This window comes from Nuphar pumila, chromosome 16 (assembly GCF_984573655.1).
Source record: "Nuphar pumila chromosome 16, dmNupPumi1.hap1.1, whole genome shotgun sequence".
In the NCBI taxonomy this organism is placed as follows: Eukaryota; Viridiplantae; Streptophyta; class Magnoliopsida; order Nymphaeales; family Nymphaeaceae; genus Nuphar; species Nuphar pumila.
This window is the reverse complement of record NC_143264.1, coordinates 58,587,379-58,613,746: the sequence shown is the minus strand read 5'-3', so window position 1 is coordinate 58,613,746 and position 26,368 is coordinate 58,587,379. Positions and strand designations below refer to the sequence as shown.

At 37.9% G+C, this 26,368-nt stretch overlaps 1 protein-coding gene across 1 annotated transcript; it reads left to right on the top strand.

Annotated features, from left to right (window-relative positions):
* Nucleotides 1-1,385: 1,385 nt before the first annotated feature.
* LOC149813279 (uncharacterized) lies at nt 1,386-23,996 on the top strand. The gene is made up of 10 exons (XM_089991470.1): nt 1,386-1,853; nt 2,642-2,702; nt 3,798-4,032; nt 14,533-14,771; nt 21,096-21,347; nt 21,440-21,620; nt 22,387-22,475; nt 22,550-22,623; nt 23,448-23,600; nt 23,690-23,996. The coding sequence occupies exons 1-9, from the start codon at nt 1,525-1,527 to the stop codon at nt 23,524-23,526; spliced, it is 1,539 nt and encodes a 512-aa protein (XP_089847596.1). The 5' UTR covers nt 1,386-1,524; the 3' UTR covers nt 23,527-23,600; nt 23,690-23,996.
* The last annotated feature ends 2,372 nt before the right edge of the window (nt 23,997-26,368 follow it).

Sequence of the window (26,368 nt, the reverse complement as noted above, 5' to 3'; positions counted from 1 at the left end):
GTAAAAGTGCTGTACAGAACCTACGCTCACACAAGAGACATCCAAACCCTCCGTTCTTCATAGTCCAACGGTTATTTACACTTCGCAGTGACGTAAAGCGATAATCGAACCTCACGCAGTGTATTCTCAATGAGGGGGGTCAGAATGGTAATTTCTGGAATCGTTGCAGAGAGGAAAACCTAACGCTACGTTCCTTCCTCCATCCCTCCATCCAAATCCCCTCGACGGAAATGTCTCCTCTCCCCAGCAAATACACTAAGTCCTCCTTGCTCCTCCTCCTTCCTTCCTCTGCTCCAGATCGTCTTCCCCAAGAAGATCTCTCCCTCAACCCACCGAATCAGAAACCCTAGACTCCTTCCTCCGATCCCTCTGAAACTAGGGCGAGAAGGTGGTCCCGATCGGAGATCCCGATCCCTTCTTCTTCTTGTGCTTTTCCAAGATTTTCCGCGTTCTGTAGTTCGTGATTTTGGGGGTTTTCTTGGCCCAGTTCGCGTTTTCGGGAGTTTTTTTGGGTCGTAGTTGGCGATTTGGAGAGTTTTTTCGGTAGCTCGTTTCGTTTTGCACGATCTTGTAGGGCTTTCCGTCTTTTTCTCTTTTCGTTTTCCCTCCCAAAATTAAGGAAATAAGTTAGCTGATTGTGGATCTCGATCATTTCCCACCCGTTCTCCTTTTCCGAGGTTTTGTCCGCGTTTGGTTGTTCGTGGGTTGTGATGGTTCTTCTCGATTCGCGTTATTGGGGCGTGCGATTTTAGGTGTTTTTTTGGGGGTTCATTGGTCTGTATTTTGGGATTTACTCCTTTGAGATTAGGGTAGGAAAGTTGGCAATCGGACGCTTGGTGCTTTCTCCTTCCCTTTTCTCAGAAGGTTTTTCTTCTTCACCCGTTTGTGATTTTCGGGGTTTAGAGCGGATTTCTGACCATCTTTCTGTAATTTCGTGCCATTTTCTGACACTAGTTTTTTTTTTCTGTTTTTTCTCGTGTTTTTCTTTTGAAGATTTGTATTCTTCTGGTGTTGGGAAAGGTGATTAGCTAGTTTGGTTCAGGTTTTCCTTAGTTGTTGCAGTTTTAGACGATCGGGTGGATCTTTATTTTCTAATTTTCCGATTACTCACTGTTTTTGTTTCGAATTCATAGCGTTCTTTAACAGAATCAAGACTTTATCTTTCTTTTCCTTTTTTCTACTGCTTGTTTGTTCTAAGCCTTTTTCTTTCTTTGCTTTATTTCTTTTGTAAAGGTTTTATTGCTTTTGTTTTTGGGTGCCAAGCTGTTCCCCACCCACCCACCCACCACCACCACCACCACCACCACACACACACACCAACCGAAAGTTGTGAGAATTCAGAAGGAAAGTAGACAAATAACAGATACGATCTGTTGTATTGGGGAAAGCGTAGTTTTCTTCCAATTCCCTTCAAATTTGGGGCTCAGAGGCGAACTAACACAAAGTTGAAAGCTTAGGTTCGATTCTTCATTTCTTGATTTCGACTCTACGCTTGCATTTCTGGTGTCCTGTTCGTTTATTGAGATGAATTCGAGAGCTCGGTACCCACCACCGGGCATCCGGGAAGGTCCAGCGGGGCCAGCGAACACAAACCTGGGTCAAGACCCTCAATGGAGGGGAAACCAACAGCAGTATGTTCAGAGAGGATTGTTGCAGTATCAGCAACAGCAACAGCAACAGCAACAGCAACAGCAACAGCAACAGCAACAGCAACAGCAACAGCAACAGCAACAGCAACAGCAGTGGCTGAGGAGGCAAGCTTCTGCTGATTCTGGTGCCAGTGTAGCAGAGAACATCATAGGCGTGAAAACTGACTCAACGGCGTTTCAACAGCATGCTGGCATCAAATCCGGGTGCGTCTTCGAATGATGCCACAGATTCTTGTTTTTGCTTTTGTTGAATTATGTTGATTATTTTTCATTCCCTCTTGCTTGCGTCTTTGTGGTTGAAATGTCTACGAGTGTTTGATTTGTTTTATGAGAATTGTAAAGATGACATGCCAATATTTTCTTCGTAGAATATTATGTTACGCTAACAAACTTTTTCTTTTTAGAATGAAATGCAGACATTTCATACTTTTTCATGTATTGGATTGGGAGCTACACTTTTCTGCAGATTTTTTTTGCTTTGTTGCTTTCCTTTTTCTCCTTCTTATAGGTTAGAAGTTAGAACCCTCTTTTTAAGGAATTCCAAAACATTAACTTGTCCCAAAACGCATTACAAGCTAAAATAATAAGTATTTTCCTAGTTTTTGAGACATTTCACTTTCATCCTTTAATTTGCATCTTCAGGAGGGAGGTATTGACTGATATTTGTAGATTTTGAGAAGAATAATGTAAATATAATTGTAATTAGACTCAGATTGGATGTGTAAGGATCAAAATCATTTGACATAATCATGCTCATCATGACACTCATCTTTTCTAAATTTTGATCTTCCTTTGCGGCTAGCTATTATTTAGCTAATTGTTTTGACTGCTCGTCTGTTGTTAGCAGCATGCTTCTATGTTCATGCACTGCCCAATAGACTGCAAACACTGTATTGTGGTTGACCGTTCCATGTTCTCATTCTTCTTTATAATTGTGTTGTTTCTTCTATTGGAACATGCAGTTGAAATTCTGCTGTTTTTTCTTGTTTTAGTCCTCAGGACTGGAAGGCTCAGTTGAAGATTCCACCAAGTGATACACGTTACATGACAGAGGTATGATGTAAAATTACATTTGTTTTTGTGTTTGTGTGTATGTGCAAGTCTGCGTGAGTGTGTTCATGTATGTGTGGGTGGGTTCATGTACGTGTGCATGCCATTATTATCAGTAATTATATAAGTTCAATAATAAAAAGAACAAGATGGCAAAATATGTCTTTACTGCTTTTGAGGATCTTGTCATTTTCTTTTCCATATTTTTGCTTCATTTATATGAACTTCATGGTGGGACTTGCATTGATTTGAAACATTTAATTTCGAGCAACATGATAATCCGATTTATATTCATGGAATTTTAAATACTCTTTGCCCTTTCTATTGTTTTATAACAATATCTGTGCACGCCTATAGAAAGTGAACATCCCTATTCGAACAGTGCATTCATCATTATCTCTTCTGCATAAGGTCCTCTGTGCTGCAGTTTTTACAAAATTAAAAGAATCCAAATGCGGAATATTATCACTTCCCAAGCATCTTTTTATTGAGGCTATCCAATAGGTCTCTCTCTCTCTCTGTTGCATTTATCATTTTTCCTTTTCTTATTTACTTTTTCCCAACCTATGGGTGCACACTCCAACTAGCGATGAATAAGATCAACACCCAGCTCTCAAATAGTGACAATTCTCTTTCTCCTTTGTGTGATCCTTCCTTGGCAAAGAGTAAAGTGCTTATGAAGTTCAATGATAAAGCCCTACTATGGCCTACATTTTTTGTTTCCTTTTCAAAACCTTGAGATGAGAATGGAAAAAGGGCTAATGCTCTCTTCATTCTGTTTTATTGGCATCCTCTTTCCTTTCTATAACTCTGGGCCACATCTTTTGTGACTGGAATTGTATATAAGAAACAAAATTATTGCTTCAAACTCTTTAGCTAAGCCGTTTCATCTTCTGTCTGTGTGTGCATGTGTGGGAATGTGTATCTTTGTGCATGTGTGTGTGCATGTCTCTGTGTGTGTTTGCCCATGTGCGTGGATTCAGATTCATTTTTTTAGTTCACTTACTGCAGGTTACTTTTTTTGAATCTTTGTTTAGCTAATGTATGCTTCTCTTCTTATGTGAGTTCTAATTTATAGATTTAATTGTGTCTTTGCAGGATGTGACTGCTACAAAAGGAAATGAATTTGAAGATTATTTCCTGAAGCGAGAGTTACTTATGGGTATATATGAGAAGGGATTTGAGAGGCCTTCTCCAATTCAAGAAGAAAGTATACCCATAGCTTTAACTGGCAGTGATATTCTTGCAAGGGCCAAAAATGGAACTGGGAAGACAGCTGCATTCTGCATTCCTGCACTTGAGAAAATTGATCAAGAGAAAAATGCCATTCAAGGTATTTGTGGTAACCTAGCTACAGGTTCTTATTGATAAGAAGCGGTCTGGTAAAGGTTCTAGTGGATTAGCAAACTTTTGTACTGAAAAGAATGAAGTCTAATTTAACTTTAAAGACATTGCTTCTCCCACATGAAAATATTTTTTAATGTGGGGATTTACATTTTAAGTTTTCAACCTTACTGTTTGGCCTGATCCTTATACCCCGGTTTGACTTTTGAGGAATGTCAAACACCATCTTTACTGTTTTCTCCCTCACTTCAAAGTCTAAATACATAAATGACCACACAGCCCTTCTTGCCACTTGGGTTTTGAAGTGTTTTCATTACAGTTTATTTTTAAATTTATTCACCTACGTTGCTAATAACATAAAAGTGTTAAATGGTCTCAGTTTTATTCATATTAATACCAAATCAGGAATATAGTAAATTAGCATGTCTGTTTACTTTTTCTTTCAATTCTTTTATGAAAATATTAGGGTAGGGTATTATGAATGATGATCAAAACGATAATGGTTGTGTATCGTTTCCTCAAATCCGAGCTAGGAATAAGGAACAACTGGAAATATACTGGGCTTTTGTTTATGACAATCATAAATTGGTTTGGCATGCAATATGATTGCTTTATGTGCTTTTATGATTCTTCAATATGATAATATTATGTTCCATCCTCTTCTGTACTGCTATATCATAGTCCAAGAACTTAATCCCTCTAAACTGTTGCTTGAGATTTGCTGTTCTATACGCCTTACTGTTTTTAATAAAAAAATTCCCAAAATGTGAATTGCTTGCTCGAAATTAATGACAAGCTAAAATTTGATTGCAGGATCCATACATTAATCTGTTCCAGTTGGTTAAATGTTGGACTGCACCTGGAACATCCATATACTAGGGAAGAAGCTTGACTGATATTGCAGCCATGAATGTCATTTGCAATTTATGGTTGCAGAAACTGTTCTGGTAAAACATATCAAAATTATACAAACAGCCTGTCATGACTTACAACATTGTCACAAGGTAGCCCATTGGCTTGCCAATGGTAAAAAATAATCAGAGAAGTGTCTCATAACCCCTGCTGAATGATGTGTACAACACATATGCAGTGTGTGTTGTAACCTGCAGATTGTGATATATTTACCCTCTATGTCAAATCTTTTCTTTAGTCCATTACCCATCTTGGAGATCTAATCACATTAGGCATCCCACTGAACCAAAACTAGGAGGCATGTATGTCCCACTAGTTTTATAGCATACTCACCTACAATCATCTCAACTACATCTTAGTGAGGCAATTTGTCATGATATTATAGGTTTTCCTATACACGTTAAGAAAATCTAATCATTTTGAAAAAGTAAAACATAAGTTAGTACAGAAGAGAAGGAACAACATATCTTGATAATTATCTTTTTGAAAAAGTGTAGAGAAGTTTTGAAATTAAAGGAAAATGAGAAACAAAGACAAATAACATATTTAACATATTAAAAAAAATGAAAATAGAAATACTCTGAAATATCATTGACGATGTCACAATAAAAACTATATGACTGCATACTTTTGTGGTAGTCTTCTGGTAGTTTCAAATAGGTGATGATTTGATATTTGGGGTATTTTCCCTTTTAAATTGCGCTTTTGTATTGTATGACAATAATATTGTTATATTTTGAAATATCTCCTATTTATGTGAAGATGGTTTAAAGTTAAGCCCAAAGCAAAACTGCAGATGAGTAGAAGATATGAATTATGAGATGGTCTGCATGAATGTAATCCATGTTCTTTTTCACCATACAAACCTTTTTGTTCCTCTCTGTTCCATTCTTTCTGTGCATATCATGCATGAGCAGTTGGGTCAGAAATCACACAATAAAGTTAAATTAAGGTTTTGTTGAAGTATGGCAAGTTTCAAAGTTTGGTTGGTTGCAAATTTATATGCTTAAAAAGCAAGATGTCCTTTTGACTGGGATGAGTCATTCTGTCAGTTGATGAAAATAGCACAAGTGATTCTTTCTCTGAGAACCTTGCCTTTCAGAGAGTTACCTAACTAAACAGGTAGAAAAAAGTTGATGATACATGGACTCAGAAACACTACCTGTTGGCATGGTTTAGACTTGTGGCTTTGTAAGGAACCATTAAACTATTGACTTTTGCCTCAGCCAGAGAAGCATGTTCAACAAGTTATACGCTAGATAAGCATGGAGGTATTTTGCTGAATAAAAGATTGTGAAGGGTTTGGTAGACTTTGAAGTACCTCTTTGATTGTTAAGGTGGATAGTGTTGATAGTCTGACTTTAACCAAAGATGAATGTGCTTTGAAGTTCCTTAATGGGAAGCAATGAAAGACTGGACATACTTTGACTCTAGGAATTGTACATCACTAAGCGAAAAGAATGATGGTGGATAGGTGTTACTTGAATGATACCATATCTAGATGCACCAAGCACATATATTCATAAGGTGAATCATTATCTTTGCATCATAATGAGTGCATGAGCAAAATGAATGCGTAGGTGTATTAGAGTTATTTCAGACTATCAATTAAGTTGAAATTTTTTGTTATTGTGGTGATTTTCTGTACATGGTAGGCTGGTGACAGAGACCACAGATGATTAAATGTGTTATTATTTGTTTGTTGAAGACAACTACATGTCATTTCTGTGTTAAGCGCCATTGATGAGCAAGATGGTGATTGGTGCCATGGTTTTTTTGAAGTGTTGTGGGGTAAGCTTCTTAGTTCAGTTGGTTAAAGAATTTAGCCTTTTTGTACCATGGCAATCTCAACTCTTTGCTGATCTTATTATGCCACCTTTCATTGGGAATCCGAGATTATGTAAAGAATTCACATTTCATTTGAGAGACAGGAGATTAATGAGAAAAGTAGATCGCAGATTTTTTCCTTGGCTGAGTTAAGTTTGCAGAGCTTAGTAACAATCTGAAAAAGGAGTTTATTATAAGATCTTGAGCAGTGTTGTGAAAAGCGTTGAGGCGTAGCAAGGGGCTCCACCAAAATCTGAGGCGAGGCGCAAAGTGTAAGCCTCATTTTTTTTTAAACTTAAAAAAACTATAAAAATGATCTAAAATTATAAATAAATAAGAAATGCTTTATTGATGAAGCACCAATCAACACGAAATAAAAAATCTCAAATAAATACGGAAAAAAATATGAGATTAACATGTAAAAGTAACATTAATGCAACAACTTGATCTATGTAAGTATCTAAGAAATAAAATATGAGCATTCATTCAATAAAAAACTAACATTAACAACAAAATGCATATTAGCACTAACAACATAACATCATAATTAGAAAATGCATGTTAACATTAACAACCAAATGTTAATGTATTTGTCCAAAACTCTTCAAAATGAGAGTGTTAACATTCGCAATTACAATTGAAAGACCCCAAAAACATATAAATGGTCAATAACTCTATGATATGAATTAGGGCCTAGGCTCTTCTTGTGTATCGTCATCATCAATATCTAAGTCTTTAATATCATCATATGAAGAATCCATATAAATAGGTTTTCCTTCATCTTCATTCTCTGACTCTTCATCATCTATACTTTCTTCATCCACGTCCTCATTTACTTCTTTTGCTTTTCTTTTTCCTTCAATAAAAAATCATGTATTAAATATTTATGTTATGTAATTAAAAAAATACATTTATATTCATAGCTAGGTAAAAGGAATATAACTTTACCTCGATCTATTGAAGACCTGTCTTGCCTAGAACCACTTTGTGAAACATGAGGTGAAGTGACTTTTTTAATAAGCATATGCTCAATGGCATTTATGTCGAAGTTCGGATCCAACCATGAATCCTCCAACAAATTGGGATCACTTGGCAACACTGGATCTTCCTTCTCTGGATCTTCCTTCTCCACAATCCACTCATCGTCTGAGTCTATATGATCTAGACATATAGGGTCTTTGGTAGCCCTCCTCCTCATATTTCTCTCTCTTAATTTCATATTGTACATTACAAAAACCAATGCATTCATCTTCTCTTGTTCAAGTCTATTCCTTCGTTTTGTATGCACCTATAATTTCAAATCATTGATAATCAATTATAAGATAATTAAACTTATAAAAATGTATTTCAAAAATAAAATACAAAGTCACAAACCTATGAGAAAGTACTCCAATTCCTCTCACAGCCCGATGCACTGCACGTCAAACTTAGAATTCGAATTGCAAAATCCATCAACTCAGGATTTTCGTGCCCAAATGAACTCCACCAATCAACTGCATTCAAATAAAATAATAAAAAAATGATAAAAAAATTAAGAATGTCATAATTAACAAAAACATAAAAAAATATTGACAAATAACATAATTGCAAACTTGCACGACATACATTTTTTCTTTCATCCTTTTTAAAAGCAGTGTTTATTGTGGTTTGTCGTGCTTCTTTATCACAAAAAGGTCTATAGGACAACCTGTGCTTGTTTTTGCATCACTACATGATCCACTAGTTTCTTTATTCACATTATCACCTGTTGATGATCCAAAATAAACACTTCTCTCGATATCTAACTTGTTTTGTTTTAACTCTTATTCTTTTGCTTCTAATCCTTTAGATGATTCTGAAAAAATCTTTTCACATCAGGTGGAACTGCTTCACATATGCTTACACCATGTTTTGTGCCAACTAAGTGATGTTTTAGCCTATAGATGCCTCCTATAGTCTCTTTATGACAGTAATTGCAAATTACATGTCCTACGAGTTTGAGATCTTTAGTGGGATTTGAAACTTTAACTCCATGATTTCATCCTACATCTTTTCTCATTGTTCAACTGCAAAAATACATATAACAAAATATATATTAACATCATGCATTATGCTGACCACATTACATGAAAACAGATGCAAAATAGACAAAGGAAACTACAACCAAAAAGACCAAATAAGCTTGTCCATGATTTGACATAATCATTTTATTTAATTATGTTTGCTCCATTACAATCCTGGTGTATACGCTATATAGGAATCCTAGAAACAAACATAATTGAGCAACAGGAGCTGCGCTGCTCATGTGTGCCAAAGTTCATGAAGTACTAGAAACAAAACAATGATGGCATACATAACTCTTCTGTAATGTAATAGACTATGTCACATGGGTGCGGGTGCGGGGATGCAGCACTTCCAAAAAACCCGGGTGCGGGGTGCGGCAGGGGGGAAAATGTAAAAAAAAAAATATATATATATATATATATATATAATTTTAAGGTTTTAACAGTTTAACATATAATAGTTAACATTGTCATAATATGATTCATCATGCATGCAGTATATCAACCTAAATATCAAATTATCAATCAAATAAGTAAAACAATTACATAAATCGACCTAAATATCAATCAAATAAGTAAAGTATAAAAGAACTAAATTACATACCAAAGTATATCATGATGAAATAATGGATGTTAATAATTTTCTTCTTCATCATCAAATGCATCATTAGAAGGAATACTAGGCTCGGCTAAATTCATGTTTGTTATGTTGAAATCATGTTCTCCTTCGAAGTCACACTCTTCTGAGTTTACATCCAAAAATTTGGATGTTCCTTGTCTGCATTATAAACCCAATTTGAAAATGATAAATAAAATACAAGTATATTTAAATGAAAACTAAGAAATAATCAAATAACTAAGAGAGCAAATTAGTACCTGTATTCATCATTGCTTCGCGAAAGTAATCGAAGATTTGAATGAACATATACTAAATCCTCTGCACGCTTGTTGGTGAGTTTGTTTCTCTTCATGTTGTGAATTTGAGAATATGTGTTTCAATTTCTTTCACAACAAGATGAACTAGCAGGCTGCTATAGCAATCTTAATGCAAGACGTTGGAAAAGAGGTGTTTCTGATCCAAATGTTGACCACCATGTGATATGATCTATATTATCTTCTTCTCTCGCGAATAATGCCGGTCCGTATAATCTCGAAGATGAAAATTTTCCAAACTCTTGTGTGACTTGATGTAGAAGATATGCTTCTGGAAAAAGTATTGTCATGCACATATTTCTATGTCTTGATAGCTCTGGGTCTAAATTTGGAGGGACACTACCAATACCACCAACCCGCCACTTATTTGCATAATATTTTGGATTAAGAGAATGTGCCATGCAATGCAAATGAGTGTTGCTCTTATCCCATCTTATGACTAAAATTGAATGAATATGATTAAAAAAATCAGAATCATCCAATGCAAGATTTTTTTCTTCATGCTTGAAAACTATAGCTTGTATTTTTTCAATCATATTATCCCACATTTCATAAACTCTGTAAAGCATGAGCTAATCCTTATCAACTTCTCTTAACATTTCTCAAATAGGTTGCGTAAATTGAAGGAAGTATACCATTCTGTCCTAAAACACATCATCAAGAATGAATTTTTTAATTTCTTGAGCCTTGATATCATCATCAGCACGATAGAATGTCCAATTTTTATCAGTCACCATGTTAATCAAAGCATTATTTACTCTTTTAATCCTCTTCATCATCATAATGATGGACGCAAAACGTGTTTCAGCGACCAACAATTTCAAATCAGAATGCCTATTAAATATAGCATTAACACGATGGTGGTTAACAACAAAATTCTTAATGCTTTTGACATTTCTTTCTAAATCTTCAATCCATGAACATAAAGCATATGCTTGTGAATTTTCTTCTTCTTTGGGGTTGCAGATGCTCTTTAGGGCTAGATTTAAGGTGTGTGCTACACAGAGAGTCCAAAAAATATGAGGATACTCACCCTCAAAACTCAACGCTGCACTTTTACAAACTGGAGCGTTATCTGTAATGATTTGTACCACTTTCTGATCACCCACTTCTTTAATCACTTCTATAAACAATCCCTTCAAATACTCTGCATTTTTATATTTCCCAGATGCATCAACTGCTTTCAAGAATATTGGGCCACTAAGCGAACAAGCAATGCAATTCATTAATGGATGCCTTTGAATATCTGTCCATCCATCAGACACAATAGAAACTCAATTTTTCTCCCATGAATATTTTTTAATCTCTAGCAACCTTTCCACATTTGCCCTCTCTTCTGCAAGAAGTGTGATTTGTATTTTTTCTGAACTTGGAAGCACATAACCACTCAAATTACAATTTGCCAAGGATGTTACTAAATCCTTCCAATAAGGATTTCTAGCTGCATTAAATGTGAGTGAACCAGAATAAAAATACCTCCCAACTTTTCTATCCAAATCTTCTCTTCCATATGTATTGAATGCTGCTTGTATCGTTCCTCTACCTCCTACATTGACTTTTTTTTTTCAGCATCTTCTTGGTGGCTTGCAAATGGCACACTGACTGCAGAAGAATTGGCCATTGCCTTTCTCTTCTCATATTCTTGTATTTTCTTGTATTGTCTTCGCATTGCCTCATCAACTTTTCTGCAAGCTGAAATGCCATGTCCTGGTATCTTCAACAAATGAGCCTTCACTCTTGTGTAAGACCTAACAAAATCTCTTTCGCAGAGCTTGCATCGAAATCTCTTGTTTCCACCACCTCTTTCTCCAGTTTTTGCAAGTTTATCTACATGTACCCATAGTGGCCCCACATCATCAATCCCACTGCAACTATCAACAAAACTAGCAGTAGAACTCACATGTTGGGATGAGGATGACACAAGTCCTTTCCCTTTATCAGTCATTTTTATCCTGAAAACACATAAAAAAAATACATTAAAATTTTCAAATCAATTATACTCGCCCCCCTCCTCCTATCGAAAACACAGGGAGAGGGGGGGGGGGTCAACCCCTCCCCTGCCAACCCAACAAGAGAGCGAGAGCGAAGGAGGCTCGTCCCCTCCCCTACCGAAAACAGAGGGAGCAGAGGGGGGGGGGGGCTCGCCCCCTCCCCTGAAATCAAAGAGAGTAGGGTGGGGGGCTCGGCCCCTCCCCTGCCAAAAACAGGGAGGGGCTCAGCCCCTTCCCTACCGAAAACAGAGGGAGCAGGGGGTGCTCAGCCCCTCCCCTGTCAACCCAACAAGAGAGCGAGAGGGGGGGAGGGGGGCTCAGCCCCTCCCCTGCCAACCCAAAAAGAGAGCCAGAGGGGGGAGGGGGGGCTTGGCCCCTTCCCTGTCGACCCAACAAGAGAGCGAGAAGGGAAGGGGGTGCTCGCCCCCTCCCCTGCCGACCCAAGAAGAGAGTGAGAGAGGGTACATACCTGCTAAAGGAGAGGAGGAGCCTAGGAGGTGGAGCTGGGGCGTCGATAGGAGAAAGCTCGAGCTCAGGGGGAGAGGAGAGGAGAGATTAGGGCAAAAAAAAAATTTTTTTTGCCCTAATCCTCCTTTTCATCGGGGATTTTTTTAACGCCAAAACAGTGGACAAAAATGACCCTGGGTGCGTTGACCGCACCCAGGGTTGTGTTGACCGCACCCGATGCCGCACCCGCGTCGCGTCGCATCGACGCGGGTGCGACACCTGTTTTGCCGAGTCCCTGTGACTTAGGTAATAGACTAATGTACAACATGCTAACTGAAGGCATAGTAGTCAGGAAGTTGCAAATCTATCAAAATATAATGTGAGTTGAAAGGTCCTTTAAGTAAGTTGTCCATCTTAACCAGGTTTGGTCCGTTGCAGGTTTTGTAAACCAGACCCATGATTGTGATCTCTTTAGTTCTTTTAGTTGAAAACACATACCACATTCAAAACTTGTCATGTTTAGTCAGCTTTTTAAAAAAATCTAAAAATCAACATACTGTATTACACTAAAACTTAAAAAACAAGTCTTTTCATTAAAACATGCTGACAAGGGCATAACTCTTTGCATCACCTTAATGAATTCTTACGAATTAAATGAATACAAATTTAATTTTTAAAATTTCATTAAAGTGTACCCATGCATGATGTACTTTGAATGTATATTTGCCGAACAGAAGGTGACAGGGGGCAAAGCGCCTTGTCGAAAAAGAAAGCGACAGGGGGCGGATCCCCCTGCCGGCGAGAGGCGACGACAGGGGCTCTGCCCCCCTGTCGGTCGACCCAAAGAAAGAGGCAGGGGGGAGCCCCCCCGGCCGATGAAAGGCGACGACAGGGGTTCCGCCCCCCTGTCGATCGACCAAGAGAGAAAAGCAGAGGGGGGGGGGGGGCTGCCGACGAGAGGCGACGACAGGGGGCACTGCCACCCTATCGGTCGACCCCTCACGGAGAAGAAGTAAAGAAGAGGGGTTTACCTGGTGGTGGTGACTCCAACATCACCGGAAAACACAAAGGAAAGGTAGCATCGGGGATGTCGGCCGTGGTCGCCAGAACGGACGGCGGTGGCGGTGAGTCGTTGGGGCCCTCGCAACAGAGAAAAGAAGATGGTGGTGGCCGGCGGGTCGCCGACGCCTTCTCAGCAAAGAAAAGAAGAAGGTGGAAGAGGCGATGACCGGTGGTCGCCGGCGACAGCGGTCGCGGGGGATGAGAGGGGACAGAGTGGAGAGAGAAGGGGCAAGGGCTTTTGCCCCTCGCCCGAGGCGCCTGTGTCTTTTTTAAAGACACAGGTTCTCTCGAACCTTCGAGAATACGGGTCCGGGTCAGACTCGGGTCCGGGCCCATTCGATTTTTTTTTAATGCGCGCCTCACGGTGAGGCGTGCCTCGCCTCAAGGCGTACGCTTCAAGGCGCATGAGGCGTACGCCTTTATGCTTTTATGCTTTTTAACTGCGCCTCAAGGCACAAAGGCCCTCGCCTCGAGGAGAGGCACGCTTTTTTAACAACACTGATCTTGAGAAATTGCTCTTTGTTTGGGAAAAAACTCAAAAAAATCTGTGTGAGCTTTAATAAATTAGAAATATCGTGATATTTTAAAAATATTAGAATTTATATATAACACGATCTTATCATGATATTATCAGTTTTAAATTTTTACTTCTTTTCTATATCTTAAATATGTTTTTTCTTTCTTTTATATTTTTTACTTATTCTTTTCTTATGTATATTTTATTATCTAAACATGATTTTTAGTTATTCTGCTATTTTTATATTCTTTTAAAATTTGTAACGGTTGAGATTTTCTCGAGGCTGAGATTTATCAACTAAACCTATATTATCATGAGAAATTGCCTTGCCAAGATATAGTTGAAACCGATATTTGTGACAATGGCCAAAACAAACCCAAGTCTGCTTTGATCCAAGTCAGATTTAGACATGGGTCTGTTTTATTCCAAGTCTGGTTCAAAAGTACAAATATTTCTTTTAACATGATCTTAAATCTGTAATAATTACTGATACTGCCTATGCTTACAAAATTAAAATCTATATTAACAAGGAAATTATGTGATAGGAACTAGGTAATATGGAAACGTAAAGTGGTGATTGTGATATTGTTCACATTCTTGCTTTGTATGATTACAAGGATTTTGTTGCTCCTTGCTCTGAATTAAACTTGTTATGTTATCATCTGCTCTTGTTGACATTTTTCCTTTTTAATTCAAATTGTGATAATTACTTTTTTTGGAAAAATGAATTTAATAGATATCTGATCATCATGTTTCAGTTGTCATACTGGTTCCCACACGAGAATTGGCTCTTCAGACATCACAAGTTTGTAAGGATCTTGGTAAGCATTTGAAGATTCAGGTAATGGTTACCACTGGAGGAACAAGCTTAAAGGATGATATCATGCGTCTTTATCGGCCAGTACATTTGCTTGTTGGAACTCCCGGTAGAATACTTGACCTTGTGAAGAAGGGTGTTTGCATCTTGAAAGATTGTACAATGCTTGCCATGGATGAGGTAACAAACTTTTAATATATCTTAAAATTAACATTTTAATATATCTTTCAATAACTTGCTTTATGAATAGTGATTTTGTGGATGTCTGAGATGCTTATTCATAACCGGGTTCTCCTGTATTATTTATTTGTTTCTGTTTCATAGTGCCTACTAATTGGTAACACCTTTCTAGACTATTGCCACTGGTTTATTTCCTGTTGTAAAATTATGTCCCATTAGAAACTATTTCCTTTTGTGGAACTTATTCTGTTGAGTTTTTCCTTATATGTAAAATTCGATGACATTTTGAATTTGCTGAATTCATGTTATTTTAAAGTTAAATTGAAGTTGAGATTTTCTTTGTTGTTTAGAATATTTTATAACTTAGTTGCTGTACTGGTGTAGAATTTATAGAGATCATTATCATATAGTGATGATAGAATATCTCCTCTCTTATCCATTCCTTCAAACAGCCAACGAATTTATAAATGCATTGATGAAAGAGGGGTATAAACTAAGTCCCACGAACACGGCTAAAAGGTCGACTTGTTAAAGCAATTAAAGAAAGAAGAAAATTCCAGAGATAAGAAGCGACTATTGCTAGTGATGAACAACAAGTGCTTTTGAAGAAAAGAAAGATGGAAGGCAATAAAACAATACAAGGGTCATTCAAAAACATAGCAAGAGTTGAAATTGATAAAATGATTGGTCGATTCTTTTACTCAAGCTCAATTCCTTTTAATGTAGCTACAAGTCCATACTGAAAACATATGATTGACTAATTGTAATTTGAGTTGTTATGTGCCTCCTAGTTTAGAAACACTAAGAGTAATTTTTGCAAAGGAAAATAGAATTGAACACTTGTTAGAGACCAAAAAATTTGCATGAAAACGACATGGAGTGTCTATTGTTTCTGATGGGTGGACTGATATACAAAGGCGACTACTGATAAACTTCATTTCTTACTCACTTAATGGGCCAATCTTTTTGAAGACTGTTGATGCATCTGGGGAGTATAAAGATGCTGAATATTTAAAGAGATTATTTGTCGAAGTGATAAAAGAAGTGGGTGAAGAAAGTGTGGTGCAAATCATTCATGATAACGCTCCAGTTTGCAGTCGTGCAGGAATGAATTTGGCAAGTGAAGATACGTATTCACATATTTTTCGGACTCCTTGTGCAGCACACAGTTTAAATTTGTCACTTAAGAGTATATGCAATCCATCAAAAGATGATGCACAAGCACGCGAAATGTGTTTATGGATTGAGGAAATAGAGCATGATATTCGAAATATTAGAAATTTTGTTTCAAACCATCATCATGCCCTTTCTATATTTAATAGGCATTCTGATCTCAAGTTGTTGAAACTCATTTTGCTTGTATTATTTTTATTAGTGAGTTTTTCTTTTAATGTTGTGAATTTGAGCATATGTACTTCAATTTCTTTCACAACATGATGATGTAGCAGGTTGGGATAACAACTTCATTGCAAGATGTTGTAGATTTGATGTCTTTGATCCATATGTTGCCCACCAATTAAAGAGATCTTCCTCGTCCCTTGCCATAAGTGCTGCTAAAGAATCAAATCTCTCAGTAGATAACTTTCCAAACTCACTATTTATAACTTTAAACATTTGAGGATCATTAAAAAGTCTTCCCTAACATATCATTCTATTCCTTGATATCTCAGGATCTTCATTTAGAGAAACACAACCAAAACCTTCTCTCAACCATTTTTTTGCATAATATTTTGGATTGAGAGAGTGTGCCATGCAATCCAAAGGTGTATTGCGTTTATCCCATCTTTCTCACTAAAACTGAATGTACATGATTATAAAATTCTGAATCATCAAGCGCAACATCTTTCTTCTCATGTTTGAAAATGATACTTTGAACTTTTTCAATCATATTGTCCCACGTTTCATAAATTCTATGAAGCATGGGTACATCTCTGTCAACTTCTCTCAACATTTCCCAAATAGGCTTTGTAAATTCAACAAAATATGTAATTTTATCCCACAAAAAATCATCACAGATGCATTTTTTGATAGCTTGAGCCTTAACATCATTTTTAGTACGATAAAAATCCCAATCTTGATCAGCCACCATCATCATCAATGCATTCTTGAGTTGCTTAATTCTTTTCATCATAACAATGATACAAGCAAAATGAGTTTCGAGATCAGAATGCCTATTAAATATAGAAAGGACATGATGATGGTTTGAAATAAAATTTCTAATATTTCGAATATCATGCTCTATTTCCTCAATCTATAAACACGTTTCACGTGCTTGTGCATCATCTTTTGATGGACTGAATATACTCTTAAGTGCCAAATTTCAATTGTGTGTTGCACAAGGAGTCCAAAAAATATGTGAATACGTATCTTCACTTGCCAAATTCATTCCTGCACGACTGCAAACTGGAGCGTTGTCAGGAATGATTTGCACCACACGTTCTTCACCCACTTCTTTTATCACTTCGACAAATAATCTCTTTAAATATTCAACATCTTTATACTCCCCAGATGCATCAACGGTCTTAAAAAAGATTGACCCCATTAAATGAGTAAGCAATAAAGTTTATCAGTGGTTGCCTTTGTATATCAGGCTACCCATCAGAAACAGTGGACACTCCATGTCGTTTTCATGCAAATTTTTGGGTCTCTAACAAGTTTTCAATTCTATTTTTTTTCTTTGTAAGAATGACTTCATAGTTTTTCTGAACTAGGAGGCACTTAACTCAAATTACAATTAGCGAATCATATATTTTCAGTATGGACTTGTAGCTACATTAAAAGGATTGAGCTTGAGTAAAAGAATTGACCAATCTTTTTATTAATTTCAGCTCTTGCCATGTTTTTGAATGACCTTTGTATTGTTTCATTGCCTTCCATCTTTCTTTTCTTCAAAAGCTCTTCTTGTTCATCACTAGCAGTAGCAAAAGGCAGATTAATCGAATCGCTTCTCTTCTTTGTAATTTTTTTTTCAGCTTTCTCTTGTTCTTTCTTTAATTGCTTTAAGAAGTCTTTGTCAACCCTAGAACATGGCCTGATTCCTTGACTACGAATATGCAAAGGATGTGCTTTCACACGCGTATAAGAACCCGTGGAAACTGTCTTACATAGATTACACAGAAACTACACATTCCCACCACCACCACTAGCTTTTATCTCTTTTGTCACAAGCCTTCAAAGTGGTTGAAAAACTTCTATTTCAGAGTTAGAACTTGAACCAACTGTATTGACACTGCCACTAGAACTCGCCATTATATCTAAAAACTGAAAAAAAGTGAAACTAAACACAAAATCGTATGCAGTACGCAACAAAATATGTAAATAAAGTTAATAAATACTTCAAAAAAATAGTAACAGGAGCTCTACCTCTCTCACTGTATGTCTCACAGAAAATAACAGAGGTAGGGGGCTTCGCCCCTTGTTGAAAATTGCGACTGAGGCAGGGGACTCTGCCCCTTACTGGAAAACCAAACTGAGGCAGGGGCAGCGCCCCATGACGAAAAACCAAACAGAGGTAGGGGGCTCCTTCCTCTGCTGAAAAACTGCGACTGAGGCAGGGGGCTCCGTCCCCTGCAGAAAAACCGGATTGAGGCAGGGGGCTTCACCACCACCACCACAACAACAACAACTACGCCTTCATCCCAAACAATTGGGGTCGGCGATATGAACCAACAAAGAAAATCATTCTGGGTCTTCCACATGAATCCTTCTCCTCCAATCATTTCTATCCAATGCCATGTCCTCGGTGAGATTCAAAGCCTTTATATCCTTTCCTATCATCTCCATCCAAGTCTTCCTAGGCTTACCCCGACCTCTTTTAACTAATATATTTTTCCATTTCTCCATCCTTCTAACTGGAGCATCATTAGGCCTTCACCGAATATGTCCAAACCACCGTAAACGATTCTCTCTCATCTTATTTTCAATGGGTGCAACGCCTACCTTCTTACATATCTCCTCGTTCTGAATCTTATCTTTTATTGTATTTCCACACATCCATCTAAGCGTACGCATCTCAGCTACACTCATTTTTTGAATATGATGTCTCTTGGCATCCCAACATTCCGTACCATATAGTAAAGCGGGCCTAATAGTCGTCCTATAAAACTTTCCCTTCAACCGCAATGGCATTCTACGATCGCACAACACTCGAGCTGCACTTTTTTATTTCATGCACCCAACCTTTATCCTATGATTTACATCTCCATCAATTTCTCCATACTTTTGAATGATAGATCCCAAAGGTAGGGGGCTTCACCCCCTGTCGAAAAAACAAATTGAGGCAGGGGGGGCAGATTCCCCTACAGGAAAACAGATCCGAGGCACAGGGCTATGCCCCCTATTGGAAAAGAAACTAAGGCAGGGGCCTCCACCCCCTGCCTGAAAACACGAATGAGGCAGGGGGGTTTCGTCCCCTGCCGGAGGAAGAGGAAGAAGAACGAAAGAGAGAGGAGGGATATATCGGAGAGGACCGGTGGTTGGCGTTGCCGGCGGCTACGGTCGCTATGGTCTGGGTCGTCGACGAGCCTGAAGGGGACGAGGAGCGAGGGACGAGTGGGGTAGAGGGAGCGATCGGCGGGGAGGGGTCTGTGGTCTGCCCCTCCTCTTGCGTAGCCTCTTAAGGGTCGGGCCCCGACCTCGATATGTCTTGGATCCAGGTCAGGTCTGGACCCGACCCGAGTCCAAATTAATTTTAATAAATGGACAACAATAGACTCAGTCAAAGTTGACTGGGTCCAAAATGTGGACGGACTCGGCCCCGGTGTGTTGACCGAGTCCGACATTTAGTTGATTGTGTCCGCCCCGTGTTTGAAGTCTCACCCGTGTCGGGGCGTGTCGACCAGGGTGCGTCGACCTTTTAGCCGAGTCCGTGTTACTTAGCCATTTCCTCATGTCCAAATTTTTTGAAATTGCTCTACATTCGTACCCACACCCATGTGACATAGGGTATAAATTTGTGGTTTTCACCGGAGACTGAGAGGTTGCTAGATTATAGTCTAACTTACTAAGTACTCATTCAAAATTTGATCTGTAACCAGGATCCTCAGAATCTTGGGATTCTTCAGAAGGAACTACAGGATTCACATATACTAGGAATCTGAGAATCCCACTGATATATACAAATTTATTATTTCTAAACTCTCTTGTTTTGGAAGGGGTTTCAGGTTCCTAGAACTTAACTGTTAGATTGGGCTGTCTTGCATAGAAGCATAGGCACCCACAAAATCACTACTCAAGTGACTCAATTCTGTTCATGGCTGACTTCTAGTCAAATTGTGGTTCCTTTGCATTTTCTGGTTGGACTTGGATTGGGCCTTTTTCACTGTGTGATCCCTGACTATTTTGATGCAACCTTTTCTATTTTCTTGCAAACAAAGGGTTCTAACCTAAGTCACACGGACTCGGCTAAAAGGTCAACTTATCCGCGTCGCCCGTACTCGACAAAGGTGCAGACACGGGTGCGGCTTCGGACACGGTCAACGCACCGGGGCCGAGTCCGTCCACATTTTGGACTTGGTCAACTTTGACCGAGTCTATTTTTGTCCATTTATTAAAATTAATTTTGGACTCGATCAACTTTGACTGAGTCTATTTTTGTCCATTTATGATTGTTATATATATATATTTATTTATTGTTATTATTGTTATATATATTGTCAACTTTGACCCGTCAATTTATTGCTTTAAAATTTACAATCTTTTATATATATATATATAACTGTGTCCCCGTGTCCAAAATTTTTGAAATTGCTTCGCACCCGCACCCATGTGACATAGGTTCTGACCATGACCTGCCTTATATCTCACATGTTTTGCCAGGTTTAGTATTATCTTAATTTGAAACGCTAGATGCATATCCATCTCAGCAACTGATGTGGATTAAGATAATGTGGCTCAGATCTTATCCGGTTTCATCCTCAAGCAAAGTTCATAAAGAATCTTGGAGTTTCAGAGCAAATTAAAGATATCCATTAAACATGGCTGTAGGGATTGACAATGTAATTTGGTCAGTTCCTATAATCAGGTAGTTGGCTTTTGTTGTAATCATTGTGTTTATGTGATATGTATATATATTTTTTGATAATAAAGTGATGTATAATTGGGTTACCTGCAAACACTGTATTACTTTAAGCAGTAATGAGGATGATATTACCTCCAGATATTCTCTTTATTGTTGATTGTAATGAGTTTTATGTTTTGAAGTAAATTTATCCTTATGAGATGCATTGCATATTTCATAGAGTTGGAAACATGCCTTTTTTTTTAATTGCTTGGAGAGACCCTTTTAATCGTCCCATTTTCTAATATTATTTGTTCTTGACACAGGCAGATAAGCTTTTGTCCCCAGAATTCCAACCTTCAGTGGAGCAACTGATCAGTTTCCTTCCACCAGCACGGCAAATTTTAATGTTTTCAGCAACATTTCCTATTACTATTAAATATTTCAAAGATCGATATTTGCGGAAGCCATACATCATTAACCTAATGGATGAGCTAACCCTCAAGGGTATAACTCAATACTATGCTTTTGTTGAGGAAAGACAAAAAGTCCACTGCTTAAACACACTATTCTCAAAGGTCTAATTACTGATGCAAGCAAGTTTTTGCCTTTATATGTTCGAAAGTTTTCCATGAAATGAGAGTGATGAAACTTGTGCTTACAATTACAGCTTCAGATCAATCAATCAATTATTTTCTGCAACTCGGTGACCCGTGTAGAACTGTTAGCAAAGAAGATTACTGAACTTGGTTATTCATGCTTTTACATTCACGCGAGGATGTTGCAAGCACATCGCAACCGAGTTTTTCATGACTTCCGTAATGGTGCCTGTAGGAATCTTGTGTGTACCGGTATGCTTCTGAACGGATCATTCTTAATTTGTCTGTGTAATCTGCAATGAATAAATTCATGTTTTGTCTGTTGTACTGCAATGATGGTAGTTTTCATTTCATTATTCTTTTTTTCCCTATTCCTTTCTGTTCTTCATGGACCTTTTCTGTTTGTCTATTGCAGTTCATAACTGCTGAAGATTTCTATGATAATTGTTCTCGGTCTTTGTCACACCATATTGATGCAATTGTAGTAATCCAATTCCATTTCAGGATTAATTTCTCATTGTCTCTGTTGCGTTATATCAATATGGATGTCTGTCATCCCATCTTACTGCTAACTAGTTGCAGTATTAGACTTCTGTTCGCATCTAAGTTTATTGTATAAAATAATAAGTTTGGAATGGTGGGGACTTTGGAAGTTAGATGGATATACACCTCATATTATGATCCATATTCTTTTTAATTTTATAATCTTCTACTGAAATTCTTGTTTTGCACTTGTCTGCTGCCTCTGGTATATTCTTCCAGTCATTATTACCTGTGTTTGCTTCATGGTCTTCTGTTTTGATCCTTCAGAATGACAGTCATCTGACTTTCCTCAATTTGGAAATGCAGACACATCCTTTTTTTTTCTTTTTGTTGATTATGTTGTGTGTACAAGCTTAAGGTCTTTTATGAGTTATTAGAAGGACCATTATGTATTTCTAACCAAGTTATTATGAAAACATGATTTTTTCCCACATCTGATGGACAACTGATCTTTCTAATATTTAATCCATTGCAGACTTGTTTACTAGGGGAATTGACATTCAAGCAGTGAATGTTGTTATCAACTTTGATTTTCCAAAGAATTCAGAAACTTACTTACACAGGGTATGAGACTTTATTCTGATAAACAAAATAAACCTTTGTTCTTTTCTCATCTCATTTTGCTTTCACATTTGCAGGTTGGTCGCTCAGGAAGGTTTGGTCACCTTGGCTTAGCAGTGAATTTGATCACTTTTGAGGACCGGTTTAACTTGTAAGAAAATTTAGTTTCCCTCTTATCATTCAAGAATTAGGATTTGAAAATCGATATTTGTCGATTCAGAAGGATGAGATTATCGCCTAGGCGGGCTCCATTTACCTGGTTAGGTGGGTGGCTAGATTTGTCTTGAGATGAAGGGACATCAGGAGTGCAAAACCTGGGGAGGTGCACCCCGTGCTCAAGCTGAAGCGCAATGGAAAGCTTTCCCAGGTGGAACTGCCCCTGGAGTTTTACACTGAGGATACCAAAATAGGCCACAGTCAATGTTGCACCTCTCGGCCACCAAAAAATGAGTGATTTCTCCTTGACATAAAAAAGATGTTATTGATAGAAATTCTACTCTACTTTGTCTGACATAAGAAATGTCATGTGATCTAGCTTTAATAAGTTACATTCGTCCCCAAGGGGTTTGGCATAGTGATTAGGGACCGAGACAAGCTCCATTGACATCAACTCCCCGTTAGACGGGTGGTCAAGGTTCAAATCCCACGGGCATCACTCTCCTGTGTAAGCTGAAGCAAGGTGATTCCCTGGGGCACGAGGGCCCACGGAGTTTTATGCTACCAGAACGGTGACAGTAAGTATGGCAGGCTAAACCACCGTGACTAGGTTTCCAATCCTGGGGGCAGTTTCTCCGTGTCATAAATAAAAAAAAATTACTTTCTGAAAAAAAAATAACTATGATAACTTAATGGTTCCCCTAAATAATCTTGAAAAAAGCAATCTCCAACCTTCGCTCTGGGTTTGGAATTGTGGCTTACCAGCTTGAGTTTGATCCATCAGTACTCTTGTGGTTCAAGGTGTTTATTTTTGAACAGGTACAGGATTGAACAAGAGCTTGGAACTGAGATAAAGCCAATCCCACCTCAGATAGACCAGACACTTTACTGCAGCTGATTCGCAAGTAGTTTCCTTGTTCAGCAATGGGGAGTTGATGTTGATCCTGTGTTTTGTACATATCTCTTTGTAAGGTCAGATTCATCAGAAGTCTTCAGCTTTCATTTAAATTTTTTTAACTTTCTAGTAGCTTACTCCTTTTCCCTTTGGCTGATCTTCCCAGTACCAAGGCACCGCCTCTTCCAGCAATGATATGCAAGGCACATTTTATAGCAGCACTCTGGGGAGATAATGGTGGAATGCAGGTCTTGTGATGAACCGTACATGCTGATTATTCGCCATCTATAATCTTTAGATAGTCTGACTCTCATGGACAGTGGATATTATGTGGTTGTCCATGCAGACGATTTTTTTAGTAGAATTTTATGGAATTTCCCTTGGTGAATTGTTGAAGATTAATGGTTTTATGTCTTGAGAACTATTTTAGCTGTTACGCTTTATTTGCAATTTTAAACATAGACTTGCTACTACGTTTAAGTTTCTAGTTGAGTATTCGTGGATCTTGGGCTCCTTTCTCTTGATTGTGTTAAAATGTATACTTTTGCTTGTTCTTGTATGGTGGATTTATGGTCCAAACATCTGTTGCATGATCCTTACATTTCAAGCCACTCAAAATATTATAGCAATATTTTGAAACTGTCTTGATTTTATTGTAGGGTAGATTAATGGTTTTATGTCTTGAGAACTATTTTAGCTGTTACGCTTTATTTGCAATTTTAAACATAGACTTGCTACTACATTTAAGTTTCTAGTTGAGTATTCGTGGATCTTGGGCTCCTTTCTCTTGATTGTGTTAAAATGTATACTTTTGCTTGTTCTTGTAGGGTGGATTTATGGTCCAAACATCTGTTGCATGATCCTTACATTTCAAGCCACTCAAAATATTATAGCAATATTTTGAAACTGTCTTGATTTTATTGCAAATATTCAACAGATGAAATATTTCTGATATTTTTAAGGTCACCTTTTTTCACAAAACAGTGTTTGTATCATGATAGTACCGCAGATATTGACATCCTACAGTTTTATATTTTTCATATTTTTACGTGTATATTCTTAGTTTTTTCTAAATCTCTATGTGCCGGGTTTTTCTTTAGATTTTACCGACAAACGAAATGGAGGGAATTTTCCTGTCAAGGAAACCCTGATAATGAGATGTTACGTTGATGTCTTGTGATGAGAGCATGGGTGGTGTGACCGACCATCTTACTCTCATCAAGAGACAGACGTAATGCGCCACCAACAGAATTGTTTTACGTCTGCCCTAATAATTAGATTTCACAACGCATTCCACAGAAATTCTTTAATTAACTTCTCAATCAATCAATAATTCGTGGCATAACGATTCTGAAACGCTAGTTTGTTGAAGATTGCAAGGCTGAGATTAGGGCAGTACCCGATGCCAGTTAAAAGGGAAAAGACGAAAAAGAGAAGAAAAAAAATTCAAGCAAAACCCTAATTTCTCAATCACAGACACAACAAAAGAATCACCAACGCAAGCGCCTACTTGTGCATTTTCTACATGCTTTAGGCAATTTTTTTTGTAATATTTGATAGTACAAAACATGTTTATAGGTTAAGCGGCTAAATGTAAATTTCTCCTAGAATTTTACATATAAGTCATGTTTCTGAGCTTTTAGAACCATTAACAGTCGAAAAACTGAAATTGGTTGTGTGATATCTGAATAAGCTTTGTTCTTGCTAGTCATGTGCACTTGACCAATGGGTTGCATCACCATGGCTGTTTTTGTTTCATCTCATCAATGTATGTGGAAAATGACTACTACAGCATTGGCCACATGAACAGAAAAGACTCTTTTTTCTAATCTAGACTGCATCCCTTTAAGTTCAAAGCTATCAGTGATTCTTGGAAGAATGCTGATCAGGGAATTACTTCAAAGGGCTTTACAATATGGTACTGGCGCCATCTTTTTATGTCTGTGCATCACTTCAGCAGATTCTAAGTTGAAACAGGATTTGGATTTTAAGTGTGGCCAAGTTCATGAAGCACAATTGATCCACTGATGTTGGCGTTCATGAATTTGGTCAAGCTTGATTCTGTCTCAAAGGATCAGCTTTCCTTTGGACACAGCTTTACCTAAAGTTGTCAAACCGCTGAGAGTTTGATATATATCTTAATATTTTCAGATAGATGCTTCAACAAACCCTGGTGTCGTGTCCCCTTGTAGGAAAATTGAGCAAAGAATGGTGTGTCTTTGTGACAGATCTTAATCAACCAAATTACACGCCCCTTTTTATTCTCCATAAGAGTTCGTCTGGTAGGAGTAGCTATTGCACGTCACCTTGTGTTGGGACGTTGCATGTTCAAAACCCAATGGTATAGTTGTATAACTGGTAGGGGTCTGCCTAACCCCAGCTTGTCTTAAAAAAAAAAGGGTAAGAACTCTACGACCCGTTGGAGTTTGAGCAAATATTTTCGTTCAGGTTTTATTATTCACTGATTCTTTTGTGGCTGCTTTGGCCTATAACAAAAACCTGAGTACTTTTAAGAACGAGTACAGATACAGAAGTTCTGGATTTTGTAAGCTAAGTGCATTCATGACTTCCCTCTGGTTCTCAGAACGAGCAGTCATCCTGGTCTGCTGATCAAATGAGTAGAGCAGCAAGCGTTAGTTAGCAAAGGGCAAACGTGTTACACCGTGCTCACTGTTGTCTTTTGGTGCACCTAGGCAGCATGTGAAGTATCCCATTGCTACAAGTTGGACATTATTTTACACTGTTGGAACTCATGAACTTTCTTAACTTCCACATGACACCAAACGTCTTCCCAAAACCATTCTTAAGGTCAATGCACGTCGGCATCGTGTCAAATATCGCATTC

Coding starts and splice junctions, on each gene's coding strand:
- LOC149813279 (XM_089991470.1), top strand. CDS start 1,525: ATGAATTCGAGAGCTCGGTACCCACCACCGGGCATCCGGGAAGGTCCA. Junction 4,033..14,532: donor AGAGAAAAATGCCATTCAAG/GTATTTGTGGTA, acceptor ATCATGTTTCAG/TTGTCATACTGGTTCCCACA. Junction 21,348..21,439: donor TAAACACACTATTCTCAAAG/GTCTAATTACTG, acceptor TTACAATTACAG/CTTCAGATCAATCAATCAAT.